The sequence below is a fragment of the Vipera berus genome (genome assembly GCF_964194415.1).
Source record: "Vipera berus genome assembly, chromosome: 1".
Lineage (NCBI taxonomy): Eukaryota > Metazoa > Chordata > Lepidosauria > Squamata > Viperidae > Vipera > Vipera berus.
Window position 1 is genome coordinate 116,366,688 of NC_138202.1, and position 17,119 is coordinate 116,383,806.

At 41.5% G+C, this 17,119-nt stretch overlaps 1 protein-coding gene across 1 annotated transcript; it reads right to left on the minus strand.

Moving 5' to 3' along the window:
• Positions 1 to 2,233: 2,233 nt before the first annotated feature.
• On the minus strand, positions 2,234 to 16,675 carry LOC308660804 (acyl-coenzyme A amino acid N-acyltransferase 1-like). Its single transcript, XM_081315415.1, is given in 6 exon segments — positions 2,234 to 3,423; positions 6,942 to 7,128; positions 7,130 to 7,233; positions 13,205 to 13,407; positions 15,339 to 15,823; positions 16,585 to 16,675. Coding segments are annotated over 5 exon segments (1,548 nt in total). The 5' UTR covers positions 15,802 to 15,823; positions 16,585 to 16,675; the 3' UTR covers positions 2,234 to 2,832.
• Positions 16,676 to 17,119: the final 444 nt, after the last annotated feature.

The window sequence follows — 17,119 nt, forward strand, 5'->3', positions numbered from 1 at the left end:
TGCCAGCCGCTCGTTGCTCCACCGATCAGCTGGGAGGCTGAGACTCCGGATTTGAGCTGCTGACAGAGCACAGTGCAGGGAAGACACACCAAAGCCAGCCGCTCATTGCTTTGCCGATCAGCTGGTTTGCTGCATGGATTCCTCCCCCCACACCCACTGAGTTGATTGTCGAGTCTGGAGCTTGATAGCGGCCTTGCCCTGCTTGCTTTTGGCCGGCGCTGTGAGCAGCTGCCGCCGCCTACCCCACTTTTTGCAAGCCCCGTTATGCCACTGTCGCAGGCTTCCGACAGCGGAGGCTTCGGGATGAGCGAGATTGCCAGAACCGCAAATCGGCGTTTGCTCAGAAATGCCGATCTCGCTTCCTGCGCATCCCGCTTGCTTGCAGAAAGCAAGCTGAAAGCGAGCGAGCGAGCGAGATGGCCAGAACTGCGAATAGGCGTTTGCTCAGAAACGCCGATCTCATGCTCCTGCAAACTTCCTCGGTTTCAGCTTGCTTTCTGCAAGAGAAAGCTGGCTGCAGGGGCGAGTGCCGCTCTAGCACGGAGCGGGAGAGTTAAGTGGGCATCAGGTTTCTTGCTAAAAATGGATTTGGAAGGAAGGAAGGAAGGAAATGACAATGGGAGGGAGGGAGGGAAGGAGGAAAGGACAAAGAGGGAGGGAAGGAAGAAAGGAAGGAAAGAAGGAAGGGACAATGGGAGAGAGGGAGGGAGGGAGAAATAGAGAGGGAGAGAAAGAGGGAGAGAGAAGGAGAAAGAAAGAGGGAGGGAAATAGAGAGGGAGAGAGAGAAAGGGAGAAACAGAGGGAGAGAGGAGAAAGAGGGAGGGAAATAGAGGGAGAAAGAGGGAGAAAGAGAGAGAGGGAAAGAGAAATAGAGAGGGAGAAAGAGAGAGAAAGAGGGAAGGAGAGAGAGAAACAGGGAGAGAAAGAGGGAGAGAGAGAAGGAGAAAGAGGGAGGGAGGGAGAGAAATTAAATTAGTAACATGATTGTTAAGTGAATCTGGTTTCCCCACTAACTTTGCTTGTCAGAAGGTTGCAAAAGGCAATCACATGACCCTGGAACAATGTGACATTATAAATATGAATTGGTTGCCAAGTATCCAAATGTAAATCACATGACCCTGGGGATGCTGCAATGGTCATAAGTATGAAAAATGCTCATAAGTCGCTTTTTACAGTGCTGTCGTAACTTTGAACAGTCACTAAGTGAATTGTTGTAAGTCGAGGACTACCTGTACTTTATCATTTTTTCCCTTTTTTTTGTTCACGCTTTTGACACCTTGCTGGGCGACTGGTGGTATTCGGACATTGCCTTATCTTAAAAGTGGTACAATGGGTGAAAAGGTTGAAAAGCCCTGTAATAGATAGTTAGATTCAAAATAGTTTTCAAGAGTATGTACAAAAGATACTGTTTTTTTCTAGCATCAGATAAATTAGACATATTACATTGAGAAAAATGTTTCTCATTTCTTTCCTGTTACCTTTATTGATTTAATTGCAGAGATGTTAACATAGAAATAGATTATTTTGTTATTTAATTTTACCTTCCAAAAGACAGAAGTAGATGAAAAATGTGAGGTTCTTTCCTGTTGGCTTTTTTGAATTAGCTCTTTTAGATTCTAAAAGTTTAGTTCCTAAAGAAATAACCCTGTAAATAATTTTAATGTCCTCCTCTAGTGCAGGGTAGGCAACCTTGGCTCTTTTATGACTCAAGGACTTCAACTCCCAGAATTCTTGAGTCAGCATGGCTCAGCTTGGAAACCCCTCCCTTTCCCCTCAGCATGGCTGGCTCAGGATTTCTGGGAGTTGAAGTCTACGAGTCATAAAAAAGAGCCAAGATTGCCTAGCCCTGCAATAGGCTTAGGAAAGCCAATAGAGGGAGCTTTTTTTTGCTTGAAGATGTAAACTCTTTAACATTCTTACCTATATCATATTAAAATAGTAAGAAGGGAAAAAGGGAAAAAAGTGAGTACAGTAGTGGCCAAAATCGTGGAAACCTTTTGGGAAAAGTGTATTTTTGAGGTTTGATAGCTAATAACACCACTTTTTTTTGGAGTAGTACCATAAAATAATATATCAATGGAAAGATAATTTAATCAAGAATGTAATGCAACAAAGTTTGTTCAATTATCTGTACTGTATTCTATGAAAGGTTATAGCCAAATAACCAGAAAAAGGAAGCACAAATTGCTTAGGTTAATATCAGGTAGCTTTCCTAAATCTGATTGTAGCCAATGAGCATGAGTGTTTAGAGAGCCAATCAGGTGTCATCTTGTTTTGGCAATGAGCCAATCAGATCACAGTAGGATTCAGTTATTGATGTCATGTATTGAAGCTGAGAGGAGGACATTTGTCAGTGTGCTATGTGATCGCTATCAAGATGGTTGGGGTTTTTTGTGTTCTTTCATTTAGTGAGCATCTAAAATGTAATAAAATTAAAGTAATACTGCCAAGAGTTGACTGGTTGCCCAGAAAGTGATGTAAAATAGTATTATTAAGTGAACAAGGCTACAGTTATAAAGAAATTAGAAGAAAAATTGGTGGAAACTTAACCAAAGGTGACATTTCTACTGTATACTTTTACCAAAAGGTTTCCATAATTTTTGAAATAGAAATTATAGAAGTACTCTGAAATTCACAACACACCAAACAAGACAATAACGCTAATCTTTTTTGCATTTCCAGAGTCTTATCATGGTATATGATTCTTACTATCTAGTTACCTTTATGAAACATGCATTATGAGAACCCAATTTCTATCTTGTGAGTAGGGGTTTTTTTTGATAATATTTGTGGACCAAAAGAACCTGTGCAACCTGCACTTCCTTCTGGTATCATAAATTTCCAGCTGGGCTAAGATGGAGCTGAAAAAAGTTCAGGACCTCTGGCCAGAAATGTTCCTCAGCTTTGGCATGGGACTTCATCTCCCCTCCCCATATTGAGGGTATAGTAGTACCCCAGATAGTTGAGACGAAGCAAATTGGGGATCCAGGTGGATCTATCATATGTCCAGCCTTAGGGTAAGATAATAACCTACAGTTAGTTCTCCCATACTTCTTTGCGTGGCCCAAAGCCACTTCAGCAAACATCTTACTGTTCAAGCCTTGGTCAGCCTCTCCTACCACAAACAGAATGTGACCCTGGGCTTTTTCCACAGGAATGGCAGAGACCTCATGAACTGAATCTAGAGGATCTCCCATGACATTGAAACTGGACATCAATCCTATTTCATTGATGAGAATCGTCTCTGCCAAGTAGGGAACAGCAGGGATGTTGATATCGCGAAAATGGAGGGGTGCACCATTCATACTTGTGGCACCATTGATGCACACTGCAGCGGCTATTTCCTCTAAGAAGGTTCCCATGGCTAATGCAATTTCAGCTCCTTTGGACAAGCCAATGACTCCAGCTCTTGGACCTCTTACCTGGGTGGATAAGGAGAGAAATGTACATATAGACAAGGTTAAAAAATAATTCACAGAAGCTTGAAAAGAGGTCACGCAAACATAACCCGGAGAAAATGGAAATACTTAATCCTGATCCAAACATTTATCAAAAAAGCCTAAATACAGAGAATGAATTTGTCAAAGGATGCGATGGAATTCTCCTGGGCAAAGTATAAACTTCCCCAGTGTTTGACTTTAAAATTTGGCACTTAATCCTCCTGCTTTGTGTAGTCATAAATAAGACTACCTGAGACCTCTTGGGAAGTTAACGGTGTCATATTTGTGGGTTTAATCCCTTTTAGTGTTTCCTGCTTAATATGATTGGGCAATTATCAATGAATATTCAAGAGCTTACAATGGGCATACTTCTCTCAGTCCGGATCTGGTCAGTTTAGCCCTGTGGTGTCTCTGGCATTGTCCATAGCACTGTCCAGTCTTGAAGTGCACTCAGCAAGAGCTCCCTGAAGTTCCCAATCTGCCCTTAACCAGAATATTTGGCTCCGCTTCACTCACTAGCAGTGGGCTAAATCAGATCTTTCTCACCCACCCAAACAAAGTTGTTTTTCTCTTCTTATTCTCACTGCTGCCAACTGGTGAAAAAAAGATGCTGCTCTAGCAAGCCAGTTACAGTAAACTGTATTACGTTTTCCATTATTAGACTATACTTCCCTAGACTATTAATGAGCAAAATCAAGCAGCCACTGGCTTAGTTTTGTGGGACACCAGGGGAGTGATAGAGCTGACCCTCACTGCTTCACAGAGGGTTGGTGTTTTTTTTTGCACTCCAAGGCAAGAACTGAAGCTTCTGACTTGTGCACATTATCTCTTTAACAAACCTATAATAGGATGAATTTTCATTTTCAGATAACTGAAATAATACCTTCACCAACTTTTATGTTTAGGCTTTTCATCCTCACAGCGATCTGTAATTTGTCTTTCTGAACACCTAAATAAATTTTAGAATTAAGATAATAATGCTGTGGTTCCTAGTTTTACATTTAAATATTTAAAAAGCAACATGGCGGCTGAGTTAATAGATAATTCAATAACATACAGATATCTTTAGTACTACTCTCAAACTATTACATCAAATATTTCCTCTCTTTTCCCCTTAGTGCTTACTGTCTCATGTTTAAACTAATACAATTCTTATTATATCAATTAAATAAAAATAACTCCTACATTTATCAATAATTTTTAGTTTATACATGTCCTTCATAACTATCCATGTCCTAATTAGTTTTTCCCAATTTTTAGTTTCCCATTAACATTTAAATTTAACATTTAATATTTATAATTTCCAAGTTTTAAATAACCAGAGTTCCCTTTATCTCAATTCATCACAAAGCCTAATGTTCAGGATACACATCTTATCTATTTGAATATATCCTATTTCTCGCCATCTTATATCTACTAATTAATAATACAGTATAACATTCTTATTTTCTATTAATTTCCAAATATCTTAAATTTAGTAACCAAAATTCCTCTTATTTCAACATTAAATACTTCCTCTCTTTTTCTCTTGGTCTCTACTATCTCATATTTAAGCTAGTTTTACTTTTACATTCAACTTTTATAAGCAAATTAATATTCAAATTTAACTTTTAATATTTATACTTCCAAGTTTTAAATGACCAAAGTTTTATCTCAGCTCATAACAAAACCTAGTATTCAAAATACACATCTTGTCTATTTGAGTTTGTTCTATTTTAATTCTCACTAAAAAGTCAAAATCCCAATTTTCTTCAGCCTTATTCTAGCTTTCTTTTTTTAAATATATATATATATATTATTAGAATTTTTTAACATAACATAAATCATTCAGTAATTTGTAAACAGAATGTTGTCTGGGTAGCATTTATAAGACAATCCTTAACAATTAATTTTTATGATCTATATTCCATATGTTAATTTCATTTGATTATCCCTCTAAGAGTAATATATTTCAAAGTTTTTCCATTTCTTTAGCCATATTCAAACAAATGTTTCTTTTTAAAGTATTCTTTCTGATAAGCACCATCTTCTTTTTCCTGAATTTTCATTTTAGTCTTTTTTCTCTGGTCGTGTTGGGAGTCTCCCGATACTCCCATGTTACACCTCTGCTCCGTGAGCTGCATTGGCTCCCAGTTGTCTTCTGGGTGAGACTCAAGGTACTGGTAATGGTGTTCAAGGCCCTACATGGCATGGGTCTGGAGTACCTTAGGGAGCACCTGCTGCCGGCATCAACTTCCCTCCGCCCTGTGCGTTCCCACAGAGAGGGCCTCCTCAGGGTGCCACCGATCAGAGAATGTCGTTTGGTGGCCCCCAGGGGGAGGGCCTTCTCTGTGGGTGCCCCGGATTTATGGAATCGGTTGCCGGTCAAGCTCCGGATTGCGCCCGACCTTCGCTCCTTCCGACGCGATCTGAAGACGCATTTATTCGAACAAGCCGGCTTGGCCTGATGGGGGATGGGTTGGGGTTTTTATTGTTGTTCTTAATATATGTATTTATGGTATTTAGCTTGGGCATTATGTTTAATTCTTTTTAACTTTTGTATTTTTGTATTTTTATACGTTTGCCCTGTTCACCGCCCTGAGTCCTTCGGGAGAAGGGCGGTATATAAATATTATTATTATTATTATTATTATTATTATTATTATTATTATTATTATTATTGTTGTTGTTGTTGTTGTTGTTGTTGTTGTTGTTGTTGTTGTTGTTGTTGTTGTTGTTATTATTATTATTGCAACGTTTTAAACTCCCCTGGATAGTCAGTTGCCGCTGTTTTTAGAGGGTGGGGTAGAATCTCCCTTCCATCTCTTACAGGGGGAAAATACTTTGGGCAGCTTATACAGGTGGAAAAGGCAGAATGAAGAATCTTGACGTGTGTAGCTTTATGAAAAACAAAGAACGGAAGGAAGAATATAATAGCATTCCTTAAGAAGCTCACAGAGAATGCTAACATCTGTTTTCTTCTCAGACTGTGGGACATCTAAACAGTGAGGCAGACTCTATTTGAATGTTCTGAAAAATTTTCTAACACCAAGCAGTAGTTCAACAATGGATCTAATCAGTCGAAGAGCTAGAGGGCTCCCCTTCATCTAAAAGAGGTGTTTTAACTTTAACTTCTGTGCAGGGTAGAAGATTGGAGTTCATGGCCTCAGTGGCTCCATCCAACTCCATAATTCTAAAGGAAGCTAAACAACCTGGCCTTTCTTTTATCATAAACTGCTATTGTGAAGTGGCCCAAGATGAAACTTAAAAAAATTCAGGATCTCATTCCAGGAGTGCTCCTGGGCTTCAGCATGAGGCTTCATTTCCCCTCCCCATTGGATTGGCAGGGGAGAAATCCAAATTGGGTAGGCATAGCAAACTGGAGAACCAGGGGGTTCTATCAGATATCCAGTCCCTGGATAAGACAACAGGCTACAATGATTTTTCCCACATTTCTTTGCTCGAGTCAGGGCTGCTTCAGCAAACGCCTTGCTATTGAAGCTTTGGTCAGCTTCCCCCACCACAAAGAGGATGTGCCCTTGGGCCTTCTCCACAGGAATGGTAGATCCTTCAAATGTTTCATCCAGAGGATGTCTCAAGCAATCAAAAACATATATCAATCCCATTTCATTAATGAGAATCTTCTCATATGGGTAGGAAGCTCCAGGGATACTGACATCATTAAAGTGAAGTGGTGTACCACTCATTATTGATGCACACTGAAGCCACTACTTCCTTTAAGAAGGTACTCATGGCCAATGCAATTTCTCCCCCTTTGGACAAACCAATAATTCCAAGTCCTGGACCTCTTACCTAGAGGAGCAAATACAGAGACATACAAAAGTTTAAATCAGTTTCTTCCTTAAAACAATGAGGGGTGATATCAAAGTTATAAAAAAAATAACATACTAATGCACATGCTATATTATTGTAGATCTGCACATTCAAAAATGAACTTTTCTTTCTGCCAGCCAGCCAATACGTGACAAGAAAATATGACAGACAGAAGGAAGGAAGGAAGCCTGAAAAAAATGTTGCTGCTTTTATGAATCAGCTCATTGAAGCAGGGCACTTTTAAGCATGACTCTTAATTGCATATTTTTGCATGTTTTTCAGCTACACATAAGGAAGCCTAAGAAAAAAATATTGTATGCTTTAATGAAAACTGAGAGGGTGGATATAATGGGTGTGTCCACAAGATGACAAAAGAGCATTGTAGCATTGAGGGGTCAGCAATGTATCACAATGCACATACAAAAGGTAGCAATGCAGCGCTGTTCTCATCATTCTGCCCTCAGGAACAATGCTACTGATCTTTGCTGTGCTATGCTGGTATCAGGCCCAAAATCCCTTTAGCTGGTTACAGTAGTGGCCAAAATTGTGGAAACCTTTTGGGGAAAGTGTATTTTTGAGGTTTGATGGCTAATAACACCACTTTTTCTTTTGGAGTAGTACCAGGGCTTTTTTTCTCATAGAACGCTCAGAACAGCATTCTGGCACCTTTTTTTGCACACACACACAAAAAGCTTTTGCACAAGCTGTGCTACTACTCTATTGGCTTTTGAAAGCCAATAGGAATTGCTGCTGAGTGTGCCAAAAGGCCCAGCCAGCAAACGTTGCACAGGCAAGTTGTCTGCAGCAAAGGTGAGTTGGCAGGAACTTTGCACCTCTCCATGCTGCCCAACTACACCATCTCAACTAGGTAAGTAAGAGAGGACAAGGAGTGGGAGGTGGGTTCTGCAGAGTCCATGTGCACTCCTTCTTTGTGCTCACCCATGTCAGCCAGGCTGGTGGCCTACCCGGTGCTGGATCTGGGGGGGTGGGGTGCTTAGCGTGCATCTCTGAACTACGTCCACATTGGTCTTTCCCGGCTGTGCCTTCCTTGCGTATTGAAACCCAGACACGGAGCTGCAGCTGGCATCATTGCTAGAGGGGGGCCAAGTGGGCACTTCAGCTGAACCCCAGGGGCTGGGGAGGGGGCTCAGGGAGGTAGCCTGGGGTGGATGCATCAGACACCTCGCAGCCCTGCAGCCCATAAATAGCCAAAATGTCCGGGAAGTCCCCCACGGGTGCTGAAGGCCAGTGTCCAGCTTTCTTGGCATGGTGGCAAAGGCAGTGGGGCCTGGCGTGCTGTAGACCAGGCTGCTGCAGGGCGCCACTGTGGCCCCCATAATGCAGCTGCTGCTACCTGGGCCAGCCCCGGGTGAGCCGGCGCAGGCAGGCGTCCATCTGAGGGGCACCAATGGGCCTGGCAGGCAAGCGGGGGAGAGTCCGCTGGGCTCCCAGCTGGACCAGCTCCTCTGCCTTGCCTGGTACTTGTAGTCTGGGTAGTCAAGCATGTGGTGTGCCCAGAGCCACCTGGCCTCGTTGATGAAGGGCTGCTTCTGGGTGGCATCAAGGTGCTGCCGGGCAGCACCCAGCTGTTTGGAGATCTCCGAGTTGTGCAGCCAGGGCTGCTCCTGTGCAATCCGCCACCGCTGTGCACATGACCAGACCATGAAGGCATTAATGGGCCACTTCACCTTCTCCGGCTGGGCTGTTGAGGGCAGCGGCAGTGGGGCCGGGGTCTGTTGCAGGGCTGGGGCCGGCTGGAACGGGCCCGCCACCCAGCCACTCTTGGGCGCCTCCAGGGTGTAGAAGCCTGCAAACATCCTCCCGACCATTGGGGAGGGCCCGACTAGAAAGCCTTGAGAGGTCCCTCGGCTGGAGTAGCTGGGAGCAAGCAAGCCGGTGAGATTGACCAAAAAGTTCATCTCAGGTCTGAATTCCCATGCAGTGAAAAGGAGAGGGCTTGCAACTTCTGGTTGCAGTTATCCACGTTTCTGCACACTGTGATAATCGGCCACTTGTACAAATACAGAGCCTATCATTCTTTTATATTTATATGGAACAGATACATTACCTGAAAATTTAGGAGAGAAAAAATTGTGTATATATGTATTTTCCCCTTCATGGATTACGGCCTTGTCGTGGCGAAGGGGCTTGCGTAATTCAATGAAGCTATGAGCTATGCCGTGCAGGGCCACCCAAGACGGAAAGGTCATAGCAGAGAGTTCTGACAAAACGTGATCCACTGGAGAAGGAAATGGCAAACCACTCCAGTATCTTTGCCATGAAAACCCTATGGACAGTACCAAAAGGCAAAACGATATGACGCTGGAAGATGAGCCCCTCAGGTCGGAAGGCGTCCAATATGCTACTGGGGAAGAGCAGAGGGCTAGTACTAGTAGCGCCAGAAAGAATGAAGCGACTGGGCCAAAGCCGAAAGGACGCTCAGCTGTGGATGTGTCTGGTGGTGAAAGGAAAGTCCGATGCTGTAAAGATTTTCTCTCCATAGGAACCTGGAATGTAAGATCCATGAATCAAGGAAAGCTGGACGTGGTCAAACAAGAGATGACAAGACTGAACATCGACATCTTAGGTATCAGCGAACTAAAATGGACAGGAATGGGTGAATTTAATTCAGATGACCATCAGGTATACTACTGCGGGCAAGAATCCCTCAGAAGAAATGGAGTAGCCTTCATAGTCAATAAAAAAATAGGAAAAGCAATACTGGGATACAATCCTCAAAATGACAGAATGATCTCAGTTCGAATCCAAGGCAAACCATTCAATATCACAGTAGTCCAAGTCTATGCCCCAACCACCGGTGCTGAAGAGGATGAAATTGACCGGTTCTATGAAGCCCTACAGCACCTTATAGAACTAACACCCAAAAATGATGTCCTTATCATCATGGGGGATTGGAATGCTAAAGTAGGAAGCCAAAAGATAACTGGAATAACAGGCAAGTTTGGCCTTGGAGTACAAAATGAAGCAGGGCACCGGGTGATAGAATTTTGTCAAGAGAATACGTTGGTGATAGCAAACACTCTTTTCCAACAACCCAAGAGACGGCTCTACACATGGACATCACCAGACGGTCAACACAGAAATCAGATTGACTATATGCTCTGCAGCCAAAGATGGAGAAGCTCTATACAGTCAGTAAAAACAAGACCAGGAGCTGACTGTGGCTCAGACCATGAGCTTCTCCTTGCAAAGTTTAGGCTTAAATTAAAGAAAGTAGGGAAAAGCTCTAGGCCAGTCAGGTATGAATTAAATCATATCCCTGTTGAATATACAGTAGAGGTGACAAATAGATTTAAGGAATTGGATCTGATAGACAGAGTGCCTGAAGAACTATGGACAGAGGTTCGCAACATTGTACAACAGGTAGCAACCAAAACCATCCCAAAGAAAAAGAAATGCAAGAAAGCAAAATAGCTGTCTGAGGAAGCTTTGCAAATAGCTGAGGAAAGGAGGGAAGCGAAAGGCAAGGGAGAAAAAGAAAGATATTCCCAATTAAATGCAGAATTCCAAAGAATAGCTAGAAGAGATAAGAATGCCTTCTTAAATGAACAGTGCAAAGAAATAGAAGAAAACAATAGAATAGGGAGGACCAGAGATCTTTTCAAGAAAATTGGAGAGATGAAAGGAATGTTTCATGCAAAAATGGGCATGATAAAGGACCAAAATGGCAGGGACCTAACAGAGGCAGAAGAGATTAAGAATAGGTGGCAAAATTACACAGAAGAACTATACAAGAATGAGCTTAACGTCCCTGATAATCACAATGAGGTGGTCACTGACCTCGAGCCAGACATCCTAGAATGTGAAGTGAAGTGGGCCTTAGAAAAGCTGAGCAACAACAAAGCTAGTGGAGGTGACAGTATTCCAGCTGAGCTATTCAAAATCTTAAAAGACGATGCGGTAAAAGTGCTACACTCAATTTGCCAGCAAATTTGGAAAACTCAACAGTGGCCACAGGATTGGACAAGATCAGTGACAGATTTTATTTTCCTGGGCTCCAAGATCACTGCAGATGGGGACTGTAGCCAAGAAATTAAAAGACGCTTGCTCCTGGGGAGGAAAGCCATGGCAAATCTAGACAGCACACTAAAAAGTGGAGACATCACCCTGTCAACAAAAGTGCGTATAGTCAAGGTTATGGTTTTCCCAGTTGCAATGTATGGCAGTGAAAGCTGGACCATAAGAAAGGCTGAGCGCCAAAGAATTGAAGCCTTTGAACTATGGTGCTGGAGAAGACTCCTGCGAGTTCCTTGGACTGCAAGGCGATCAAACCGGTCAGTCCTAGAGGAGATCAACCCTGACTGCTCTTTAGAAGGCCAGATCCTGAAGCTAAAACTCAAATACTTTGGCCACCTAATGAGAAGGAAGGACTCACTGGAGAAGAGCCTAATGCTGGGAAAGATTGAGGGCAATAGAAGAAGGGGACGACAGAGAATGAGGTGGCTGGATGGAGTCACTGAAGCAGTAGGCGTGAGCTTAAAGGGACTCCAGAAGATGGTAGAGGACAGGAAGGCCTGGAGGAACATTGTCCATAGGGTCGCGATGGGTCGGACACGACTTCGCAACTAACAACAACAACAACATATGTATTTTGGTTCTGACTTTAGAAGCATTTGGCATGTCTGCACTGCCAATTGTACTTTTAATTATATACCTATAAATACATCACTCGTGACATAATTTTTGGAATGTGCAAAAAATTTGAACCAGCCCAGAAACTCATTTCCCATTGTTTGTGTATATATAGGAAGTAAACCCTGAAATAGATTTAGAATGAGCAAGGACTTTGATTAAATGGAAATGTTGCTAAGCATAGAACTGTTGAGTTAATTTGCAGCTGTTTCTGCTGTTTTCTTTTTATGTGCTTATGATTTTACATCACATTTTAAAATCAGCTAAATTGAATAGCAATAAAATTGTGACTGAAAGAATACTAATTCTGAAATACAGTAAATATCTTTAACAAGTAACGTTAAATTTAGCTTTAGTGTAATTTGCTTGCTTACTATGGCTAAAACTGGAAATTATATTTCTAAAGCATTAGTATGGATCATTGAAAAGAGCAAAAATTTAATATTTATGATTCAAAAATATATTTGTCTTAAATACAATACATTAAATGTATGCTAAGAATTGAATATATAATTGTTATATAAATAAATATATAAATAAAATTATATAAATAAAAGATTAACAAGATGAGTGTTCTGGCACCCTTTTTTTGTTGTTGTTGAAAAAAAGCACTGAGTAGTATCATAAAAATATATATGAATGGAAAGATAATTTAATCAAGAATGTAATGCAACAAGGTTTGTTCAATTATCTGTACTGTATTCTATGAAAAGTAATAGCCAAATAACCAGAAAAAGGAGGCACAACTTGCTTAGATTGATATCAGGTAGCTTTCCTTCATCTGATTGTAGCCAATGAGCATGAGTGTTTAGAGAGCCAATCAGGTGTCATCTTGTTTTGGCAATGAGCCAATCAGATCACAGTAGGATTCAGTTATTAATGTCATGTATTGAAGCTGAGAGGAGGACATTTGTCAGCGTGTTATGTGAGCACTATTAAGTTAGTTGGGGTTTTCCCCCCTTTCATTTAGTGATCTTGTAAAACATAAAATTAAAGTAATGGTGCATAAAGTTGACTGGTCACCCAAAAAGCGATGTAAAATAGTATTATTAAGTGAACAAGGCTACAGTTATAAAGAAATTAGAAGAAAAATTGGTGGAAACTTAACCAGAGGTGGCATTTCTACTGTACACTTTTCCCAAAAGGTTTCCACAATTTTGGCCACTACTGTGTATCTGACAGATGCATAGCATTCTAGGTTTGTATGAAATATTCTGCATAACAAATAGAGAAGAAACTCTAGGATCTTCTTGAGTGCCAACAAGAAGTTTAAGAAAAGATATAATCTCATGCACACCTTAGGATTTTTCAAGAGCAGTCTGGTTGCTTCCTCAAAATACTCCAGATCTATTACTTCCAGAGTCTGTGGTAAATCATCATATGCAAAGTAAGCCAAAGCCAGAACTGCGAAGCCTTTGCTAGCCAATAAGCCAGCTCGAAATTCGATTAGTCCTCCAGCTCCACCAAATAGGTCAATCAGTCCTGGAAATGGCCCAGGGCCTGGTGAGGCAGAGAGGGAGAAAAAACAAGGATAAGTGAAGAAATGAAAAACAAAGAGTAAAATCCCTTTTGTCAAATACATTACTTTCTCTTATTTGGGAACAATGCTCTTAATGATGTCTAGAACTGCATTTGCTTTTTTTTTAGTAGCAATGTCATACTGCTGAGCCAAATTTAATTTTCACTCAGCAACTCTTGCAAAATCTTTTTCATAGGTACTGTTAGCAAGCTGTGCATCTCACATCTTATTTGTGAGATGCATGAATGACTTTTCGTTGTGTCTCAGTTAAGTTTCTTTCTGTCATTTTGTTCCATTTCTCTAAGCTACTACATCCGTATTCAACTTTATCTCTAGGGCATCAGCTATTTCAGCTAATTCTGTGACATCTGCAGATCTGAAGAGCATTCCCTCTACGCCATCATCAAACACATTAATAAAAAATATTGCATTGTGTCAGACCCAGGCTGAAGTTTGCAGCACTGAATTCAGTATCTCACTTTAGTTTCACGAAGAATTATGATTAAATGAGCATCTGAATATGATTTTCAGATCACTATATATCCTAACTTAGAGGTCCCCAACCTTTTGGGCACCAGGGACCGGTTCTGTGAAGAGAGATTTTTCCACGGACCGGAGTGTGTGTGTGGTCTTGTGTGCTGCCTGCATCCTGCAGATGGGGCTTTGCTTGTTTGAGCGGACCGGTTGCTGGCATGCCACGGCCCAGTACTGGTCCACAGACTGGGGGTTGGAGACCTCTGTCCTAACTGACATGTCACTCAACCACAATCATCCAACCTGCTGGATACTTTGTCAAATGCATTGATGAAATCTTGATTATATAGTGTTGTATCTATAGCATTTCCATAACCTATGAAAGAAGTTAATAGAAAGTAAAGATTAGTCTGACCATGCTAACTTATAGTGGTGAGTAGTAACAGACTCTCATAACTGGGGTAGTCTACGAATACTGTGAATTAGTACTACTCCAAATAATTAAATTTCAAATATTTCTTGTCATTTGGTATTTCACATGGTATTTCACATTCCCTAAGATATTCCAAAGATAATGATTTGACCAGATCATCAGCAAGTTCTTTCAGTGCTCCAGGAATCATCTAGGCCAAAATATTTGGTTTAAAGATTCCTTTAAAGTCAATAAGTGTTCCCTGACTATGTTTCTGTCCAATGGAGTGCTTATCTGCTTCTCAGGAAAGACTGGGATGTCTAATTCTCATAGCTCATTTACAAATTATTGTTTTTTTTCTTTGGACATAATGATGACAAATAGCCTTTTCTTGTTCTTAGCATCTTTCACTAACTTCAACTGATTTTCAGCTTTAGCTTTCCAAACATCTGTGCAAATCTGGGTGACCCATTTGTTCCCTTCCTTGTGGCATGACATGCCTTTCTACTTTTTATATGCCCCTTTTTCAGAAAGTGTTCAAACCTTTACTAAGAATTGTGCATGGGCACATGGTCTCTTTTATCAGTACCATGATCCAACTTGGATAAAAGAAAACAATCTGTGCTCATATACACAGAACAGCCAATCAGAGAGGCAGATGTGGAGAAGGAGATCAGATCTTTCAATCTAGCAATAGCAGGTGGATACTTCAGGAATTTTAATATTAGAAATCAGTGTGGGAACTGCTAGGGGTACCAGGAACCAAGAAATTTGGGAAGATATGGCATTTATCAATAAAATATAGATCCAGGCAAACTTGTGAAAATGGTTTCCTGGTCTGGCTGATCTCAAAAGGCTAACGAATTATGGGATTGCTCATCAAAGCACAAATCAACACTGCTTCCATGCTGGCTAGGAAGTCTAGGCACTAACACCCTAGATACATTTGGAGGCACCATCCACTGCAAGCAAGAGGTTAAGGCAATAAAGGGAAATGGAAAAGAAAACAGAATTCAGTTTCCTTACCTGGAGGCAAGAAGAGGGCTCCCCGGACCCGGCCAGACTTAATTGGGATGCGTTCCACTCCGGGGGCTGTGTACCATCGTTCCACAGTGCAAGTAGCCAATGGTTCATCCGTGGGCAAGGGCGTAATCACAGTAGAATTAAAGAGGCTAATCTGAACATAGAAGGGGCTGCCTGTCACATCACGTTTGAGCAGCCTGTGGAACATCTTCTCAGCTTTTAGAGTGTAGAAGAGGCCCATGGACCACACACCTGTATAGTTGCCTCCCAGAGCAGAGGCCTCTGCCACGTCTACTTCTCCATTCTGATTGGCTTGGTAAAAGGCTCTGGCTGCAAACTTCACTCCCCTTTCATCTGTCAGTGATGCATGTAAGGTCACAAGCTGGGCGGGTGCCAGGCCAGAGGCATAAATCTTCACTGGCGAGTCAGCAACAGAGACTTCAGGAGTGACACTGAGGTGGACCATAGCTGCCAGCTCTTGAGAGTACCTGGGGAAAGTCAGGCTCCTAATCATATAAATTTGGGACTGGTTTAGTCTGCTTATCTCTCCCCTCTCAAACCATGCTGGTCCTCAATCTGTGGTCAAGGTGTCATCTACACTGCTCTGCCAGTCCTATGTTGCAATGCTGAAGTATTTCAGAGGTGCCTGTTTCATTAACTTGTTCAGACATTTCTTAATCTGAGAACCCAACACTAGGACCAATTGGAGGATTTCATAAATGCTCCTAAATTGTTTTTTTTTGGGGGGAGGGGGGTTTCACATCAATTGAAATGCATCTCATGTAATCAACTGTGGATATCTTTTGTGAACGCACATCTACAATTTCCTACTTTGAAATGATTGGCATCAACTGGTTTATGCTGCAGATCAGTTTGCAAGATTATCAAAATGTTGTTAAAACCAGCAGGCGGGAAAAGGAACAATAAGCGGCTTTGGATCCACACCTGTGTGAGATCATCTTTCCACAGGCAATTCCAAACTTGATGACTTTGCAGTTCACTATGAATACGTCAAGACAGCTAAACAAACTTTCCTTTAAGTTAACTCCCTCCCGTGGAGCAGATGAGGGGAGGACAAGGCAAAGCTTGTCAGGATTTTGCATGCCCCCTTTACCTTCCAGCTGCTTCTCCCCAAAGTGAGCCTCTGGATTTGTATGATTGCAGAACCAGCTTCTCACAGCCACTTTCTTTTCTCTCAACCGTAATGGAGAGGCACAGTACACAGTCCAACCCACAACAAATACAATACCTTTCAGTTCCAAACTTTTCCAGAATAAAGGCTTGCTCTGCCAGCTGATGGCTAAGGGAAAAAAAAACTTTGAGCAGAACTCCGAACTGTTTCCCACACTCTTCTCTGCAGCAAACAAGTGCCTTAAAGAAGATCCAGTGAAGATTTTGGAAAATAAGGAGCTGGATCTGCACCATGTGACTCGAACTAATTCTCAGGGTGATATAAAAGTTGGAATGGAATTTAATAGACTGGAATGAGCAATTTTAGAAAGAAATGGGAACAGTAAAGTACAGTATTCTATTTGTTTTTTGCACAATCACTTTACAGAGTGATTAAATAAATAATGCTTTCTTTTAACCGTTAAATGCCTTAAAATATACTGTACCCAAAACAAGGCAGAATTGCTTAAAACACTTTCTGTAAAACAGATAAAACTCTCCAGTTACATGCACCAAGAAAGTAGAGACTTCAAAAGAGTGCAAATTTCAGTTCCAGTTTCAGACCAAAATCATTAGTTGAAAATATTATCTGCTACCCAGCCAGACTAATGAAT